This window comes from Bos taurus, chromosome 2 (genome assembly GCF_002263795.3).
Source record: "Bos taurus isolate L1 Dominette 01449 registration number 42190680 breed Hereford chromosome 2, ARS-UCD2.0, whole genome shotgun sequence".
Lineage (NCBI taxonomy): Eukaryota > Metazoa > Chordata > Mammalia > Artiodactyla > Bovidae > Bos > Bos taurus.
Window position 1 is genome coordinate 87890146 of NC_037329.1, and position 18990 is coordinate 87909135.

General features: G+C 38.6%; 1 protein-coding gene across 2 annotated transcripts in view; it reads right to left on the bottom strand.

The window, feature by feature from the left end:
• SATB2 (SATB homeobox 2) overlaps nt 1-18990 on the bottom strand; it is a 198797-nt gene that overhangs the window by 49211 nt on the left and 130596 nt on the right. For both annotated transcript variants that reach the window (XM_059876300.1, NM_001206070.1), the window contains exons 7-8: nt 5411-5623; nt 665-820 (exon numbers count right to left, since the gene is read on the bottom strand). In XM_059876300.1, the coding sequence (XP_059732283.1) occupies nt 665-820; nt 5411-5623 (369 nt within the window). The remainder of the gene's footprint in view (nt 1-664; nt 821-5410; nt 5624-18990) is intronic.

The following is an 18990-nucleotide window of genomic DNA, read 5'->3' on the forward strand; positions in this document are numbered from 1 at the left end:
ACTGTTGCTGCTTTCAGAAATAAAAAACCTAAGCATCTGTCTACTTTCTCCCTGGAGCATTCCATTCCCCACAATCGCAGCACTCTGCAAAATTGTACTGGATAAGCTTCTCTGTTTTTCTGTTAAAAGATCTCAGCACTTACTCTGCAGTCCCCAATGTGTGTTTTCTCCTGGAAAAACAACTGTATTCTCTACATAAAAGAAACACCTGACATTGCAAGGTGTCTCTGGGGCTGGGTTGAAAAGCAGTTATTATAACAAAGTCATCCATTCCCCTGGTGGGAATAAGAGAGGTGACGAGACCTGGCTAAAACTTGATCTCAGGAAGATGCTGTTCTGAACACACCAAGTTTTGCTCAAATACCCAAAAGAAAGGAAAAAAGCATACACAGCAGTATTCAGAATTGGGAGAGATATCCCTCAAGGCTGATTCTTTTTGAAAAAAATTTTAAAAACTTGAAAAAAAATCTGGGTTTTGACTTAGTCTTTATTGTGAACCCTGATGGGAATAAAAGCAAACTGTAGCGCAAAAGGCAAGAACGTGACAGGTTCCCTAGGGATTATTATTGTTATTATTATTATAGGAACAGATGTATTTTTATTGGTGGGAGGAGGAGAACAGTCTAATTCCAGCCTCACTTTTGCTCTTTAAAAATCCACTCACCTGACTTTTATTTGCAGCCACTTTGGCAAACAGGGCTTGAGACACCTTGGCCCTTTTCATCTCCTGTTGGATCTCGTCATAAATGGCAGCTGTGATGTTGACGTTGGCGCCGTCCACCTTAATGGGGAGGTCTGTTGTCGGTGTCGAGGTTTTGGCCTACCAAGAGACCATGAAAATAATAATTTAAAAAGTGCTGCATTCAGCCCAGCCATCTGTGCAGAAATTATCAAAGGATTTCAGTCAGCTGATGCCAAACCACATTAGCTACAGAGGGACACTTCCTGTCCATTATTCTAATCAGGTTAATTGTGATTGGAAATAATTGCAGTGCATTCCTATAGGACATGCAGAGTCCTGTCAACCCTGTTGTTCCCCTCACAGTAGCCGAGACGGTTCGCAGGTAGGATGGCTACTCTGGGTACCAAATTCAAGCCATCACCTAACTGCAACACAAGCATGCAGAACACACACATGGTTACTTTTTTCCTTCTGAAAACAGAACACCTTAGAGGAAGAGTCAATCTTCCAGAAAAAAAAAAAAATGAGTAAATGGGTAGAGGTCTCTAAATAATAAATTATTACTCAATTTAATGCGCTCCCCTGAGTCTCTCTCATTCTTTATTAAAGCTTTACGTATGTCATTTGAGTATGTATGGCTTCCCCCCATTATCATCATTATGCTACCCAGACAGTCACCTAATTTCACCTAGGAAATCAGTGGAAATGAAACAAAATTTCATTTCATAAAACTAGGCTTCAGAATGCCTTTGAAGTGCTGTTTTCATTTTCTTAAACTCATATTCTGGTTTTATGTATTCTGCCATGCTCGTTTTAATTGAATGATTTCCCATCAGCTTCAGAGACAAATGAAGGACAATATAAAAGGTGTCTGTACTTCTTGGAGTTAGGATAACCCTAAAATGTTTGAACCTACTTGATCCAGAAAACTATGGTGTGTAAGGAGCGGGGGCTGGGCAGCCTTCTCAGAACCCAGGGCCACCAGACAAAGGAAACAGTCTGTCCCCACCCTCAGATTCCTGAGCACCGACAGCTGATTTGGTCTAAAGTGAGCTTTTTTCTTTTTGTCCCCACCCACCCTAGACCCCTAAACCACTAATTTCCCTCTCTGGATGTCCTGAGCTGTTTCCCCACTGGACTGATAGTATGCAGGGTTTAGAGACCTGGCATACAGTGTGGACACCGTGGGATCATTCTCAATGATGTCTTGAAGCCAGGGTCACATCCTAACTTTAAAAGAAAGCTTTGGTTCCTACAAGCACTCAGTGACTTCTGCCATTCTCCTGTGACCTTCCCGTCTCATATTGTTTTCTAATTACTGAAAAGTAATAATAAGAATAACTGATACACATACTTTTTATGTGCCAGGCATTCCAGAAAGTGTTTTACTTTTGTCACCACATTTTATTCTTTATAAGAACACAGTGAGTTAAACATTATTATTTTCACTTTAGAGATGAAGACAACTGAAAATAAAAGAAGATAATTTGCTGGAAGGATATGCAGCAGCAAGTGAAATAACCATGATCTGAACTCAAGTCCCTCAGGCTCCAAAGCACAAGTTCATGGACCACTGTGCTACTCTGCCTCCAAAACCTCCAGTTTACACTGGTGCTGTTTTTATACTTTTCTTCTTGCCCTGGAGTTTCAGGTCTTCCCATAACACTCTAATCCTCTCCCATCTTTTTCAAGAAGACTTTTTCTTCTTAAAACTTCTAGTTAATCCAGAGTGTTTTCCCTACTGAGTGCATGTTTTTGCATACCATTTCTGCCTTTCTCAATGCAGGTTTTTTTTATTAGCCTCACTGACTTAACATCATGTTAACTAACTGATCAAATCTTTTCTGGAACACTGAGAGCTAAAGTCAAAGCACAGAAATATATGCTTAGGGACCCAGACCTTAGAATCAGAATAATCAGAACTGAAATCCTAACTCTACCAACCATTTATATTACCTTACATGAGGTATTTAACCTACCTAAACTTGAGTTTCCTTATCTGTAAAATGGGAACAACAATGCAAAATGGTGAGGATCTAAATCCATGCAAAATATTCACAATACATGATATAATAAGTGCTCAATAAATGATCATCTCCTTATCCTTCTCTGTTGCTTTGTTATCATTAAATGCACTGAAGAATACTGGCCTGTTGAAGGATTATTAGAAGAGACTGTAGGGGTTGAATTTGAAATTTCTTCAATTTGTTTTAAACCAGTAATAAAGTGCTCTTGGGTCTGGAAAATAATCTCCATGGACCTATGCAAGACCTTGTGTGTGTGTGCCCTGGAATGCTGGCTCCAGCTGAAAGACGGAACCAGTGGCACCTCTCTGCATTTGTGTGCACAATGAAAGCCTTACAGTAATCTGTATCTACACCACGGAGACAGTTCTATAAAGAATTTTGATTAAGTAGGTAATCATGAAATGTTTTAAATATCTTTAATAATTCTCTCAGTGCTTAACCAGCAGAAAAAGAAGGATGTTCCAAACAATGTAAAACTGTCAGTGCCATGACCATGTTCTCAAATATATTTTGAGAAAAAATATTTAACATTTATTTTCAAAAATCTCCAAGCTGTGAAATTAAATGATCAATTTCCCTGTTAAACTTGTCTCTAAAGGACACCTTTATCTAGGGATTTTCTTCTGCTCAAAAAAACAAAATATTGGCCTTAACTGTGTAGCCTTGTAAGTTGGTCTGGCTCTGAAAGCTACCAGGTCTTTGAAAAGATGCCTAAGATATAATCTTGTTAGAAAAATATTATGAAGGAGTGGAAAACAAAACACACAGACATGTGTGATTTTCTAACAAGAAGGAGTGACTTTCTGAGAAAAGTTGCCCAGTTAAATGGCCATGAAGCATGGCTGGATTCTTCTGTAATAGCTTAATGGGCTTCAAAAGTGGCAAAAATGTTGGTGAATTTAATAGAAGTAAATATTAGTGCAAATTAACAACTCGCCCAACTCAATAGCTCAACATGTATGCCCCAAAATTTAAAAAAATAAAAGTAAAAAAACTTGGCTTCACTAGTCCAAAGTAAGCAGTCAAGCGTCTTAGTTTTGGTTTAACAGTAACTAAAATTCATAATTCACTAAGGTCTAAGTATCACAATTTGGCAGTTCATGATAGAAAATGATCTTCAATTAAAAATCTATTGCAGAGTGTAAAAATATAAAGAGAGTTAAGATGTGTGGAAAAAAAATAAATGTACTTGAAAAAGCTCAAATATTTCTATTAGAATAAAATTCTGCTTAATCAGTTCCTTAGACCTTGCCAGAAAACAAACTCCTAAATCCAAAACTATATGTATCTAAGCCAAAAAAAAATCACATTTTCAGCATACCCAATTTTCTGATTCGTACAAATGTACAACTGTTAAATATTTGGTTTGAAAACTATAACTCAAGAAGGAACTTGAAACCATGCCAGCAACAGTAAACGAGATGACTTTACTATAAATCCGCTGATTAGTAAAAGTTTACGGGAAACACTGCGTGTGTACATTCTTAGTCGCTAAGTCGTGTCTTACTGTGACCCCGGGATTGTAGCCCTCCAGGCTTCTCTGTCCATGGGCTTTCCCAGATAAGAATACTGGAGTGGGTTGCCATCCTCTTTAAAGGGATCTATCCAACCCAGGGACTGAACACAAGTCTCTTGTGTCTCCTGCACTGGCAGGCAGATTCTTTACCACTTATCCACCTGAGAAGTCTAAGGGAAGTAGCTGTGCTGTGCTTAGTCTCCCAGTCATGTCCTATTCTTTGTGACCCCATGGACTGTAGACCATCAGGCTCCTCTGTCCATGGGGATTCTCCAGGCAAGAATATTGGAGTGGGTTGCCATGCCCTCCTCCAGGGGATTTCCCCAACCCAGGGATCAAACACAGGACTCCTGCATTGCAGGTGGATTCTTTACCATCTGAGCCACCAGGGAAGCCCTAGAAGGGAAGTAGGGAGTGGGCTAAGAAGGAGTGCCCTCAGATCTGAGTTGGAAATGACTCTTGGCTACTTGAGAATTTGACCCTTCAGTTAAAATTTCTAAAGCACACATTACTATTAATAGATGTATGCATTTGCAGAAGGACCTGAGAACAGAATGCTTTTAAAGCATGGAGAAAAGAAGGATGGAAAGCTGAGCCAGGATCCTGTGGGAATCACTGCAGGAAAGAAAACATGAAGGTCTACCTTCCCACCATTTTCTACAGAATCACTGAATGAGCTCCCAGTCATTCTGATCTAGCCACAGCACATGCATGCTTCCATCACACAGCTTCCTCACGGATTTCGTTTCTTTCAGGTTACATCAAGCAGAACTTGGACTGCTCTACCTGTCCCCAGCCCCCAACTACCCTATCTCCATCCAAATAAATACACAATTGGAGGAAAGCAGTATGCTTCCTATGCAAACTTAGCTTCAACACTAATCCCCTACTCCCTTCTTTGATAACCAAACAGCTGTATGCAGACATCTAGCCGTTATCCTTCCACCCACCCCCGCCATATATGGAAGAATGGAACTTTTTTAAAGGGAGAGAAATGGCATGGATGGTACAGTAAAGGATAACCACTAGTATAGGGTCAGAGTTTCACATTCTCTAACTCCCATGTTCAGCGGATTAAGAAGTCCTAGAATTATATCTCTTAGTTTTCGAGGGAAAACAGAGTATCAGTGAAGGCAAGATGTTTCTAAGGCAAAGAGTGAAAAGTCAGTGGAGGGAATATCTCACCTGAGGGGTTCGGGAGGAGCTGGGACTGCTGGAGGCTGACGAGACCATGCTCACATTGGGGTTCATGCTCCGCTCTCTCTCATCCTGGTATATGCGGTCCCGCTCCACTTCAGGCAGGTTGAGGAAATTCTGCATGGCTCTCAGGTTTACTAAAAGAGACTGAGATGCTGTCCGAGGGTCTTCTTCCTTCCGCAGAATCTCAGACAACAACCCCTGATTAAATGGAAAAAAAAAAGTAGGCCAGGTATGTGGTGCGGTTTCTGTCTGGCGCACCCCACCCCCGCACCCTTCCCCTTTGTTTGGTATAACCAGCTGGCTGTGATGTCAAGAACCTCGGTCTAATTCCTGACAGTTCTCAAGCAAGAAGATTTGGAGGGATTGTGCTTGGCTCCTGGGGGCTCTGCGTTATTTTGGACCATTCTATTCTGACACTTTATCATTACTGTAATAATCAGCAGTGTACAGAGATGCCAGCTAGCAAGGTAGGCGCTTGGGAAGAATTATGAAACTGCAATTACCACCAGGTGCCTCCTACAAGTATTTCAGGAACTGTTAGAACTCTCTCTGCTTGAAACTGGGAACACTTGGCAGTCCTGCTCAGCTTTACAAATCTGCCAAGTTTGGTAAATTTAGTTCCGACATTTAAACAGCATGGGAGATTTACATCGACTTAAAAAAAAAAAAGTTTGGCTGAATTTCTGTGTGACCGGCCACTGTTTTCAATATAGATATTACTTGTGGGGGAGAAAAAAAAAAAAAAGACACAAAGCAAGTGGCTCTAACTTGTGTTAACCCTCTATGAGCTTCCCAATCCACATACTTAATAGGTTTCCTTGCATGCATACCAGAGGGCACCCAAACCTTTTTATGAGATGCCCTCATGGGGACACTCCAATTCCACCACTGAAGCGACAGAAAGTGTGGCTGCAATCTGGTGAAGGGCCACAGCACACCTCAGAGAATACCATGATAGGCTCAGATACTTTCTGACTGTGTGACCCATCCAAATGGAACGCTTTACATAGGAACTTAATGTTCTCGTGTGCTCTGCTCACAGAGAACTCACAAAGAAAAGAAAAATGCTGACAAGTCGAAAGAAAAGTAGTATGGACTCAAGAAAAAGGCTGGAGACCTGAGTTTGGACATCACAGTACTCGAGGCAAAAGCTGATCCATTCCCATCCTGCATGTGCATGTGTGCTCGGTTGCTCAGTCGTGTCTGACTCTTTGTGAACCTATGGCCTGCTGCCCGCCAGGCTCCTCCGATCATGGGATTTCCCAGGCAAGAAAACCGGAGTTGCCATTTCCTTCTCTAGGGAATCTTCCTGACCTAGGGATTGAATTTAGGTCTCCTGCATTGGCAGGTGGATTCTCCACCACTGAGCCACCTGGGAAGCCCCTCCATTCTGCACACTTGTTAGATTATCACATAAAGGCATTCCCAGCTAACATCCCTTCTCCGGGCAATATGAGATCAGGCCCTAGGATGATACCTCAGAAAGAGCTAAGATGTTAACTTCTGAGTCTTACAAGAGATGGGGATAACCCCAAATTCTAAAAAGTAGATGCCAAAGATATTTCCACTTAGGGGAATATTAATGCAAAGAAATACTATCAGATTTGTAATCTATGGCTAAATAGGCCATATTTGGCCAACAGGCCAAAAGGCATTGGATGTAAAAGAAACATACTACTACCTCTAGTTGGCCAACAATCCTCAGGGTAAGGTAGGCAAACTTTTTTTAGAAGTAATATATTATAAGATAGTAAACCAAATGTCACAGAAATATGCATCTGTGAAATAAACATAGTTATCAGCACTCCAGGAGGTAATCACCACCCAAAACACCATGTAAGACAATTTTACTATAAGAAACTTACAAAAGGTATGCCATCTGATAGTTCTGCCAATTTGGTTGTCATTACTTTGATTAGAAAAGTCTTTATAAATGGGAATATAATGTGCCACACAATGAAGCTAGAAAAAAATGTTAAGAAGTGTGTGTCTGCATGCATATATGCCCAAGGAAAGGCCAAGGTAGGGTAGGGCAGGTATATACAACTATCCTACTGGTGAAATGATTCTAAGAAAATCCTGATTTATTGTCATGTTTTCAGAAAGAAGCAACAAGTGAGACACCTGTCTTCCAGAAAATGTTATACAATCTAGGTATTAATTCTCTTTCTGAAATTAAAAGTCAGTTCTGCCTTAAGTTATCCTACTTTCCACTTGGACTAAGCAACTTGATATATTAATAATGATTTGACTTCCCTGGTGGCTCAGACGGTAAGGCGTCTGTCTACAATTCAGGAGACCCAGGTTCGATCCCTAGGTTGGGAAGATCCCCTGGAGAAGGAAATGGCAACCCACTCCAGGATTATTGCCTGGAAAATCCCATGGAAGGAGGACTACACTCCATGGGGTCGCAAAGAGTCGGAGACGACTGAGTGACTTCACTTTCACTTTTCTTTCTTGCTTCTAAGACAAACATCTCCAAATTAATACATGCAGAAGCAAGAGGGATAACAATTTTCAACACTACTTTCCTATACACCCAATGGAATACTAATCAGTCATGCAAAAGAGTGAAATCATGCCATTTGCAGCAACACAGACGGACCTGGAGATTATCATACTAAGTGAAGTAAGTCCAACAGAGAAAGACAAATGTCATATCACGTATATGTAGAATTTAAAATATGATACAAATGAATTTATTTACAAAACAGAAACAGACTCACAGATATAGAAAACAAATTTATGGTTACCAAAGGGGAAAGGGCAAGGGAGGGCTAAATTAGGCGTTTGAGATTGGCAGATGCAAACTGCTATACATAAAACAGACAGACAACAAGGTCCTACTGTATAGCACAGTGTCTCGTAATAGGCCACGATGAGAAGGAATACAAAATACATACATACATACATACATACAGAAAATATGTATGCATATATATATGGATCATTTTGCTATATACCACAGACTAACACATTGTACATCAATTGTACTTCAATAAAATAAAAAATTAAAATACAACCAATACCAATTTCTAATACAAAAAGATACTAAGATTGCTATTTTCTGAGCTTTCTTTAATGATGAACTCTACACCCGGAGGACAAGCTAGCACTCACTCCCTTCTCTCTTTCTCTCTCTCTCATGGATATGTGTATATGTATGGCTGAGTCCCTTTGTTGTTCACCTGAAACTATCACAATATTGTTAATCAGCTATACACCAATGCAAAATAAAAAGTTTTTAAAAAAAGATAAATAATAGTATAAATAATGAGATGAAAAATTAAAACTCTTTATTCTCTGACCTCGCCCCCCAAAAAAATAAGTAACTTTAGCATTTTACCAAATGTCAGACTACCAAATTTGGAAATGCTTTAGGATATGCGTGGATATATTCTTTATCCTGGTTATGATGATTATATGTTAAGATCTTTCAAAGGCAAAGTTTGTAAACTTCTTCTGTGAAATTATTTTGACAAATTGTGGAGGATATTGTGGCAAAGATCTTGTGTGTAAAATACTGAAACAACAAAAAAAATATTGTTCTCATGGACCAGGTTCAAAACTGTAAGTCTGTTTATTCCTAATCAATAAAAAACAAAATCACTCTGAAGGGCAGAGTTCTTTTATTTACTTTTTGTTCAGCGTGGTTTACCTTTTTTCCCCCACATGGAAATTGTGGAGTTCCTACCCCTGCATTTTTTACATGTTGGACAACCATACAGGGAAATGAATTCATCTCTAAGAGAAATCAAGACAAAGCATCCTTGTAAATGACTGCTCATCAGCATCATTTCCGAAGTGAATGAGACACAATATTTGTATTTTCAGGGGTTGGTGGATATACTGTTGCCTCTGTCTCATTCGCCTAATTGAAGATAAAGTCTCAAACCAACAAGGTGGCCAGTGCTGCCTCCATGAATTGCCCCAGAGAATGAGAACACTGTTCTAAATTATTTACTTCAAGTCTCATCTGTGTAGCCCTGGTCCCAAAGCAGATTCCTTTTACCTCAGACATGTTCAATAACAAGTGGCTAACTGGTGGGCACAAGAAGAGTTTTAGTTGTTTTGTTGAACCCTCTTCATTTTGGTTATGTGCTTTTAACTATTTCAACAGTGATTTTTAAAAATATAGCCAAAATTCTACAGGCATATGAATGTAAAGCATGTTTTATTTAGTTAGTTTAAAATCATCATGGGGAAAAAAAAATCAGAAGAAAATGTATGGCATGACTTAAATATACCACAAATCACTCCATCTAATTATCAAGATAAGTAAATGCTTATCATATTGAAACTGTCTTGAATAGAACATAAATTAATAATTTATCCTACATAAATATTTCTAAAGCCCTTGCCACTCAGTTGTCTGGCATTTTAATGATCAACCGGCCAGGGAGGAGGTATCACATGGACATTCCCATTATGCAGCCTGAGCTATAGAGAATATGGCGTGGTACCTGGGCATTGCAAATAAAAATATACTTTTATGAATAGAAAGGTCATGAATATTGAGAATGTGAAAACTGAGGGAAATTAATAAATTAACCAGGATATTGCTTATTAAAATTTCATATCAGTAATCTTATTAAAACATATTGTAAGTATTGAGTAAAGTGGTCATTAAGTATTTTCCTCATCATAGGCAGCAGAGCCTTCTCAGGGGAGAGATTATAAACAATTCTCTCTGTGGTGTTAGCTGAGGTTGTGTAAGACCAAGAAACATGTTGACTGAAAAGGAGTAAAACAAGCCTCTGCACAGGGGAGAAAGGCACCTTCCACCACAGCTCTTGGGTTACAGGTCACTGACAAAAGAAGGGAGTTGGGCAAAAAGAGCCTCTCACTGGCCTTCTCCCTCATCCTTTAATGGAGAGTTTTGTAAACTCCAAAATATTTCCAGCACCAGCAAACAATACATGAGGCTGGCAAAAAATTCAATAAAAGCAAAATATTTCAAAGCACAAACAAGAGATAATACAATGCCATCTAGCTTCATTGCTAATACAGGTTATCTCTAAAGGAAAAACAGAGAGCTGGGGCCAGGAATTCCCTGGTCGTCCAGTGGTTAGGACTCTAACCACTGTTAGTGCTTTCACTGTGATGAGCACAGGATTGAGCCCTGGTTAGGGAACTAAAATCCTGCAAGCCGTGCAATGTGACCAACAACAACAACAAAAACTGGGGCTAATTTTTAAACAGAAAAATCAATATGCTTATGATTTCTAGTATTTTAATAATACTTATTTGTGATAAATTAAATGACCTTCGAGTTTTTGAATCTGCCATTTCTGTTGAAGCACTTTCTTATTTACATTATTATGACTTTCATATTCCTTCAACAATTTATATAGTTGGCTCCAAATTGCTAGTGTGCAAAATACATGCTCAGAAATATCTGGGAAACATTACCATGACTAGCTCTGTAAGATTTACTTCCAAGGTTGTACACTAGCCCTTGAAACTTTGTCTGGGACAGGTGAGAAACCGCCTTTGATGGGCCTTTACTCGTTTAAGAACAAGAAGAGAACCCAAGCCTGGGCCAGGGTTTAGGAAATCTGAGCCTGAGCCCATCAGAACTCCCAGCCACTCCAGGAGAGGACACCAAAGATCATTACTGACTAGATTTTAACAGATACCTCTTTTTCATACCTCTCAGACATTAGAAATTCTCAACAATTAGGCTATATCTCCCAATGATTACCTAGAGAACCCCCAAATTCAATATACATATTGCCAAGGAATGACAGATCAGTCTATTAATTCATTTCTCATTTGCAACTTGGTACAAAGCTCATAAGGGAATGGGAGGATTCCCAAGACGTAGATTCTGCTGCCAAGGAGTTTACTATATGGTGGTTTATAGAAGTACAATGTAAAAGATGATGAGTGTCATAAATTTCAGATAGAACTAGTACCATTTCAGTTCAAAAGAGGGTGAACGTATTGCCAACTGCGGTATTCAGGGAAAACATTTTGGAAGAGGCGGTACTTAACTTGGCTGGGATTTGAAATGTACATAATATTAACAGGCAACTATAGACATAGTGGTGAGGCTAGGCAAAGAGGGAGACTAAGTGAAGGATTGGACAGTATTAGAACATTTGAACAAAAAGAAAGAGCACGACTAATCCAGAATATCAAAAGAAGTTTCTGTTTCCTTAAAAGCTTAAAAAAACACAGTACAAAAATGGGTAAAGCAGTAGAAGACTTTCTGAAGTGAAAACAATACAGTCCACGTTAAAAGAATTCTGAACTATTGGAGTATACACAAACTAACCAGCAAACATTACCCCCCAAATGAAGTGATATTAGGTAATCTGTTCAGCCTTTTTGTCACCTGCAACAAATTAGGCTTTCAATATGCAAAACATCTTCCTTCCAGAAAAACAAATGATCATGATTCCATTTAACTGTAATTTAATGAGGCATAATTTATTTTTTAAAGTGATATACACCAGGTGTGTGCTAAAAAAACTGGCCCAGCCAAACCCTAGTGCTTCTCTTTGGAAAAAGCCTCAAACTAGCCAGAGACTATTTTCATTTCTGTAAGCTACATTTCTGTTCACATATTTGTTATAACATAAACTTTTGAAGTAATTCAACCCCCAAAATACTCATATATCATGTCACACAGATATCATATCATAGGCACAGTATATTATAGTTTGAAAATGTTAGGTTTCAACCCAAACAAATGATGCCACAACCAACGAACAAGGTTAAAAGGCACACACACCCCCATATTACAGATTAAAGTTACAGAAAGTCAGAGGTGGAAGGGGTCTTGGGACCCATATGGGCTAACCACATATCCTGCCACCCACCATGACCCATCACATAGTTCCCTCAGAAGGTACTCTTCACATTTCACCACCCCTTTTGCATGCTTATCAGTTAGTCTTAACTAATACAATTCTGAAATGTCTGATTTCAGCTGACATGAGCCAAGAACTAGTATCTTCTTATGAAAACCAGGTGATACCAAATTCTCAGTCTAATCATACAAAGTGAATGCTTCAATTCCAGTGGTTAATGTACAGTTAGTTGAAGCTGTGAACTCAGTTACTTGGCTGAACAGAGTATTGACATCCTACCCACTGAAAGCTGACCTAACAGAATTGGTTCTTTCCTAATCTCCAGTCTCATTTCCATCCAGACACTCCTGAGAGGCATTCTCCCCTTGGCTTACAAATATAAACAGGTTTCCCTGGCTCCCATATTCATAATCTACAACCCCACTACAAAGCTGACTGCTGAAATTCATTTGCCTTATGTTAAAAACTACTCACCTCCCCCATCAGCCCCTAGAGCACTGCTTAGACATGAAGGCAGAGTATTTAGTGTGATTTGAATAAAAGGTATACAGGGCACAACAATGACAATTTGATTTTTATTATTAAAAATGATGTGTTAAATCCTCAAAGAAAATGTCGTTATTGCATTAGTTTAATAAAAACCTCTCTTTTCTTATAATATTTCTTTATTAGCAAAGACAGTCTATGCATATAGCACTTTTATATGATGGGGGTGGATAGAATTGAGCATTTAGAGGGAATCAATGTACTCTGCAAATATAAGTGCATATACGAAAGTAACATTTGCAGACAAATGTTCATGCTGTAGAGATGTATTCTGCAATGCACTGAAAGACTATGCATATATCTGTATATGTATATATGCTGCAGTTGGCAATACTTTCTCCCTCCTCTGAAGGGAGATGGCACTAGTTCTATCTTATATTTACGACACTTAGCATCTTTTACATTGTGTAACTATAAAACCTCTTTCTCCCATCATATAGTCAACTCCTTGGGAGTAAAATATGTATATTTTGTGCTTAGTGGTTAGTTGGGGATATACAGACATATAGGGCTCTAAGAGAGTACCATATTTTTTTCAGTGTTCTGGAAGTGGGAGTCCCATATTTGCTAAATAGTTAGCAGCTAGCCTGATAGTGAAGTTGCTCAGTCGTGTCTGACTCTTTGAGATCCTATGGACTGTAGCCTACCAGGCTCCTCCCTCCATGGAATTTTCCAGGCAAGAATATTGGAGTGGGTTGCCATTTCCTTCTCCAGGGGATCTTCCCAACCCAGGGATTGAACTCAGGTCTCCCACATTGTAGGCAGATGCTTTACCATCTGAGCCACCAGCAAAGCCCCAGCTAGCCTGATGGACCATGTTAAAAGCCTAACTCACAACAGTCACTCAAGATCTTCTCTTTCAACCTATTAAAAACAAATAAGATAATAAATACTGAAATTTGGGGCCTTGCAAACCCCACGTTAGAACAAATATTCCATGTTCCCCAAATCTACAATTTATTAAATGAAACAGTCACCTCACAGCTTTCTTTCTAGTATATGCAGTAAAACTTCATTTGTGCCACCTGCCACATCAGACGGAGAAGGCAGTGGCACCCCACTCTAGTACTCTTGTCTGGAAAATCCCATGGATGGAGGAGCCTGGTAGGCTGCAGTCCATGGGGTTGCTAAGAGTCAGACACGACTAAGCAATTTCACTTTCACTTTTCACTTTCATGCACTGGAGAAGGAAATGGCAACCCACTCCAGTATTCTTGCCTGGAGAATCCCAGGGATGGGGGAGCCTGTTGGGCTGCCGTCTATGGGGTCGCACAGAGTCGGACACAACTGAAGCGACTTAGTAGCAGCAGCAGCAGCAGCCACATCAGAATACAGTAAGCTGGCAACACAACATTGCCTGCAACGGAACATTCTTGAAACCAAAGCAGTCTGTGTTTTCTTAACTGTAACCCCCTTGTTCAAACCACACTTGAGCATGTACCATGGAGGAACTTAGCCAAAACCAGATTCCTGACAACTTGACTACTTCCTACCTACCTCATCTATGCAATGATAGAAGCAACTAAATAAATGGTCCCATCTTATTTCCTTCCTCATCCCTTCCGCCTTTGTCTCTAGGAAGTCTTAGGAACTGAAATAGGGGCTGTGCACAATCTAAGTAAAAATTTTCTAAACACAATAGCACCAAAAAGCAAAGCAAATACAGAACTGAACAGGTTCCTTTTGGAAACATTTGCCAGTGGTGTTCTCAGCTCTGGGCACATACATGGTTTCTACTAACACCTCAAGTACCTGGCACCATGACTATTGCATTCACAGAGTGCTGGGCCCTTGTTATTCCTAGTTTCCATGAGTATTCTGTGAAACAACTGTTGGCAAACTTCCCAAAAAATTTACTAGCTTTGGCTACTTTGTCAAAACATTGGCAAAAATAGTACTTTCAAAAACAAAATAAAACAAAAACATACATTTTCCTGCATATTTATATCTCAAATGTATCAAATGCATTCAGATATAAGTAGAAAAGCAGTCTATAAACATATGAGTTGACTCTGTCCTGAAATAATTATAAAACATTATTTTTTTTCCTTGCTGAACATTTTCTGCCTTAGCTTTGATCACCTCCAGGGTTAAAAACATCTGTTCTCATACATGGAACATATCACAGGACTTATTATACCAAAGTGGGAATACCAATTTTAAAAGTCTATTTATTCTTATATCTCCTTGAGGGTGGGTTTGTGTCTTTCATCATCTGGTCAATGGTAACAAATGATTGAGAATAAAGTGATTATGAGGATGAGTTCTGAAGTTAAAATTTCTGAGTTCAAAATTGGGTTTCAAGTGGACAAAGATTAATTAATCTCCCTATGGCACAGTTTCCTCACCAGCAAAATTGAGATAATAATTGCTCTTCCTTCATAGGGTTCTCTAGAGAGCTTATAACTGTACTGAATACGTGTTAAATGTTCAATAAATGTTAGCCCTCATTATAACCCTAGCGTAGTCTCTGAATGCTTAATAAATCCTTGTTAAATGAATGGATAAATACAGAACTAATATCAAAGTACATTTCTTTTTTTTTTCAAAGTACATTTATTTTCCACCTGCAACATCCCATATTCAAGGCCCTCCACTTATAGATGTCTTCCTATAAAGACAGAAAATATTAAAATATTAATTAAAATAAATAAAGAAATTCTAGGAAGTAGAATAATTAAAATTATTTGGGATAGAGGAGAGTGTGAAGAAAAATTTAATAATTATATAAAGCAAAATGACCATAAGGACATTTCAGGAGAGCACTGAACTAATATTTATTCATACTTCAAAAAAGTAAAATCACCTTCTTTCCCCAAGTAACTTTTAAAATCAGTTTTAATCTGCATCATTGTTGAAACATGTTTATAATTATTAGTGGCTGATAAAATTAATTTAGCATATAATAGGTAGTTTATTTATAACAAAATGTAGTTAAGTAGATTAGAAATTACCACAGTGCTTCATACTCTATTGTTTCATGAAGGTTTTTTCTTTCTCTTTCATGAAGAAATATACTGGTATAGTTGGAAATAAGGTGGAACTTAAAACAGACACACATACATGTGTGCACAAATGTCTAAGTGTGTGTGACTTAGACATACTAGCTCATAATGTAAAACTTAGTTCTTACTGAGTGTGGTGACCAGAGAAGTTTGCAAGTAAATACTGCTGTCTACAGGAATAATTTTAGGCACAAAACTTGCAGATAGAATTTAAACTACCTTGTCAATTTCCAATTGACTTCAAATTGATTTAATTGTATTTTTCTCACAGAATTTTTGGCCTTCAAACTGAATTTACTTTAGTTGAACAAACAGGCACTTAACCCCAGGCCAAGTGGTCATCATTTCCATCAGTGGCCATTAAAGGAACACTCCATGTATTTTTTTAATTACTTTGAATAAGCAAAGGTGAAAAGCATATAAATAATGGAACCTAAAGCTAGTGTTGCCTTGTATTTCTTCTATAAAAATCCTACTTTAAACACCATCCAGAATTTGGAGAAACTAGTTAACTAATAAAACTAGGCTTTCCCACTAAAAGTGCCGGTCTCTACTGAGACACACTCACTAGAAGTGAAATATCTTATTTCAGGTTAGAGACTCCACATCTGTGCAAAATAAGTCAACCCCTTCTTGTTAGAGAATAGTGACATTGTAAAACCATCATCGAAAGGCATGTTTTTTTTTTTTGTAAAAATAAAAAGCCCTGAATTTTATTTATTTAGGCCATACCCACAGCTTATGGGATCTTAGTTCCCCAACCAGGGATTGAACCCTTGCCCTTGGCAATGAGCATGCAGAGAATTCAGGGAATTCCCCTTGAATTCTCTGTAACTCAGATAGTAAAGAGTCTGCCTGCAATGCGGGAGATCTGGGTTCAATCTCTGGGTTTGGAAGATCCCCTGGGGAAGGGAACAGATACCCTACTCCAGTATTCTGGCCTGCAGAATTGGGGTCCCAGAGCTGCTGCTGCTGCTAAGTCACTTCAGTCGTGTCTGACTCTGTGCAACCTCATAGACAGCAGCCCACCAGGCTCCTCTGTTCCTGGGATTCTCCAGGCAAGAACACTGGAGTATGTTGCCATTTCCTTCTCCAATGCATGAAAGTGAAAAGTAAAAGTGAAGTCGCTGAGTCGTGTCTGACTCTTAGCGACCCCATGGACTTCAGCCTACCAGGCTCCTCCATCCATGGGATTTTCCAGGCAAGAGTACTGGAGTGGGGTGCCATCGCCTTCTCTGGGGGTCCCAGAGAGTTGGACACAATTGAGCGGTTCTCACTTTCTTTCACTTTGTAACAGTTCAGTAACTATTTTTTAAGGATTTTTCACACTGATCAGGGATGAAAGGAATAGAACACTGTACTATCATATCTGTATCCTCTGATTCTTTGGTACAAGTTTTGTGAAGGAGGTGGATAAAAGGAGCCTTTATATTTTCTTTTACATGAAATGTTCTGTTTCAACTAGATTTAGGAGTGGGAATACGCTAGTATACTGAATCAGATTTCTCTTTACCCAGAGCACAAACAGACCCAGCTTATCCCCCATGCTTTTTGCCCAAAATTGCCTAAAAGGTGCTAATTAACGATAGTCTTTATATGTAAGGAGGGACTAAATTGAGACCACTATCCTGAGGGCCATCCTTAAGTCACTGAATAACTTTGAGACACTGCTGTCTTGGGAGATATTAATATTATTATAATCTTTAAATCTATGAATTCAAGCCAGTGATTCTGAAATGAAAGAGTACCTATTTTATGAAGCTTGCAGGACCCTCTTTTCCTACTTTATTAATTTAATGTTGAAATCAAAAGAGGGCATATTATTTGCTTCAAAACTCAATAACATGTTCATGCCTGATCTGTGGCATTTCATATTTACAGCCCATCTTTCAGTGGCTGGATTTCCTTTTTCTCACAGGTTCCCTAGTCATTTTATAACCAGCTCACTGGACCATGGAGTCAAGACCCCTGGACTTGCATTGTATTCTATTGCTGTATTGCTGAGTGCATATATCTTACTGAATGCTGAGAAAGAGTTTTAAATATCTTGGAGGTCAAGTTTTCTACATGTACAAATGGTATGAGTAACTAAATCATGCCTACCTTGAGCTAACAATAAGTATAAATCAAACAAGAAGTTATAGAAATTTCTCCCCACGCTCAGAAAAAACTAACAGGTAATATACTAAAGCTCAGACTTCCAAATATTTTGGTTGTTCGAATTTTCATTTTGTTGCTACACATCTCTTCCTAATTGTGCCATTTCAATTTTTAACCTTAATAATGTGGGTGGGAATATACTATAAACACAGTGCCAATAAAGCATAAAAGCAAAGTCCATGTCATTTCACACAAAGACATTTACATTTCTAGCTGTTGACCTTACTGCCAATTTTTCTGATACATCACTCAATTTAATTTTCCAATCTGTTGAAAACATTCTCCAGTTGCTGAGTGACTTCATAAATTGTATTTATGACCCTGAACTTAAGTTTTTCAAATGATATGGCTTTAATAAATAAACAAGAGATTTTTTTTGCAAAGTCTCATAAAAAAATTAAAAGTATGCAAACTAAGGATCGATCAACCAAATGAGTTCACAAAGGATTTTAAAAATTCTCTTCTATATCAGATAAAAATAAGATGAACAGCTCTCTCAAAAAAGACCTTTGATAAAATGTTGCAAATTGTGTAACTCTGTGACTTTTTCACAAACTAAGGATACCAAATTAGAAGCATTTCTTTCACAGAAGACTAACACATTTTGCAAAATACACATAGACTTCTAATGAAAACATGCTTCTAAGAACTGACTCAGAAGAGCTACCTGGACACAAAATGAGTCTGAACTTTCCCAGTTATGGCATATAATCTGCTAGAGAAAAAAGAAAAATAACTGCACTTCGCCAAAAGTGAATGTGGCAAAAGTTTCGTTCAAATGATACAAACTTTTTATTGCCAATTCCATGTGCATGGCTGTTTCCTGAACCCCACCTTTGAAGGGGATAGAGGGGTAAGGGGATAGAGGTGCAGAGAGGGACAGAGAATAACCCTTCATTTCCCTTTGCTGGCATTCTAATGCTCCCATTCACATGCGGCAGGGCATTTGTTCCAATGGATTTAGTCTAGTTTGGATCAAAGCTTCCTCTCTACTTCATTTAACAGATTTGCTCAAATGGAAGGTCTCAAAGGAGAA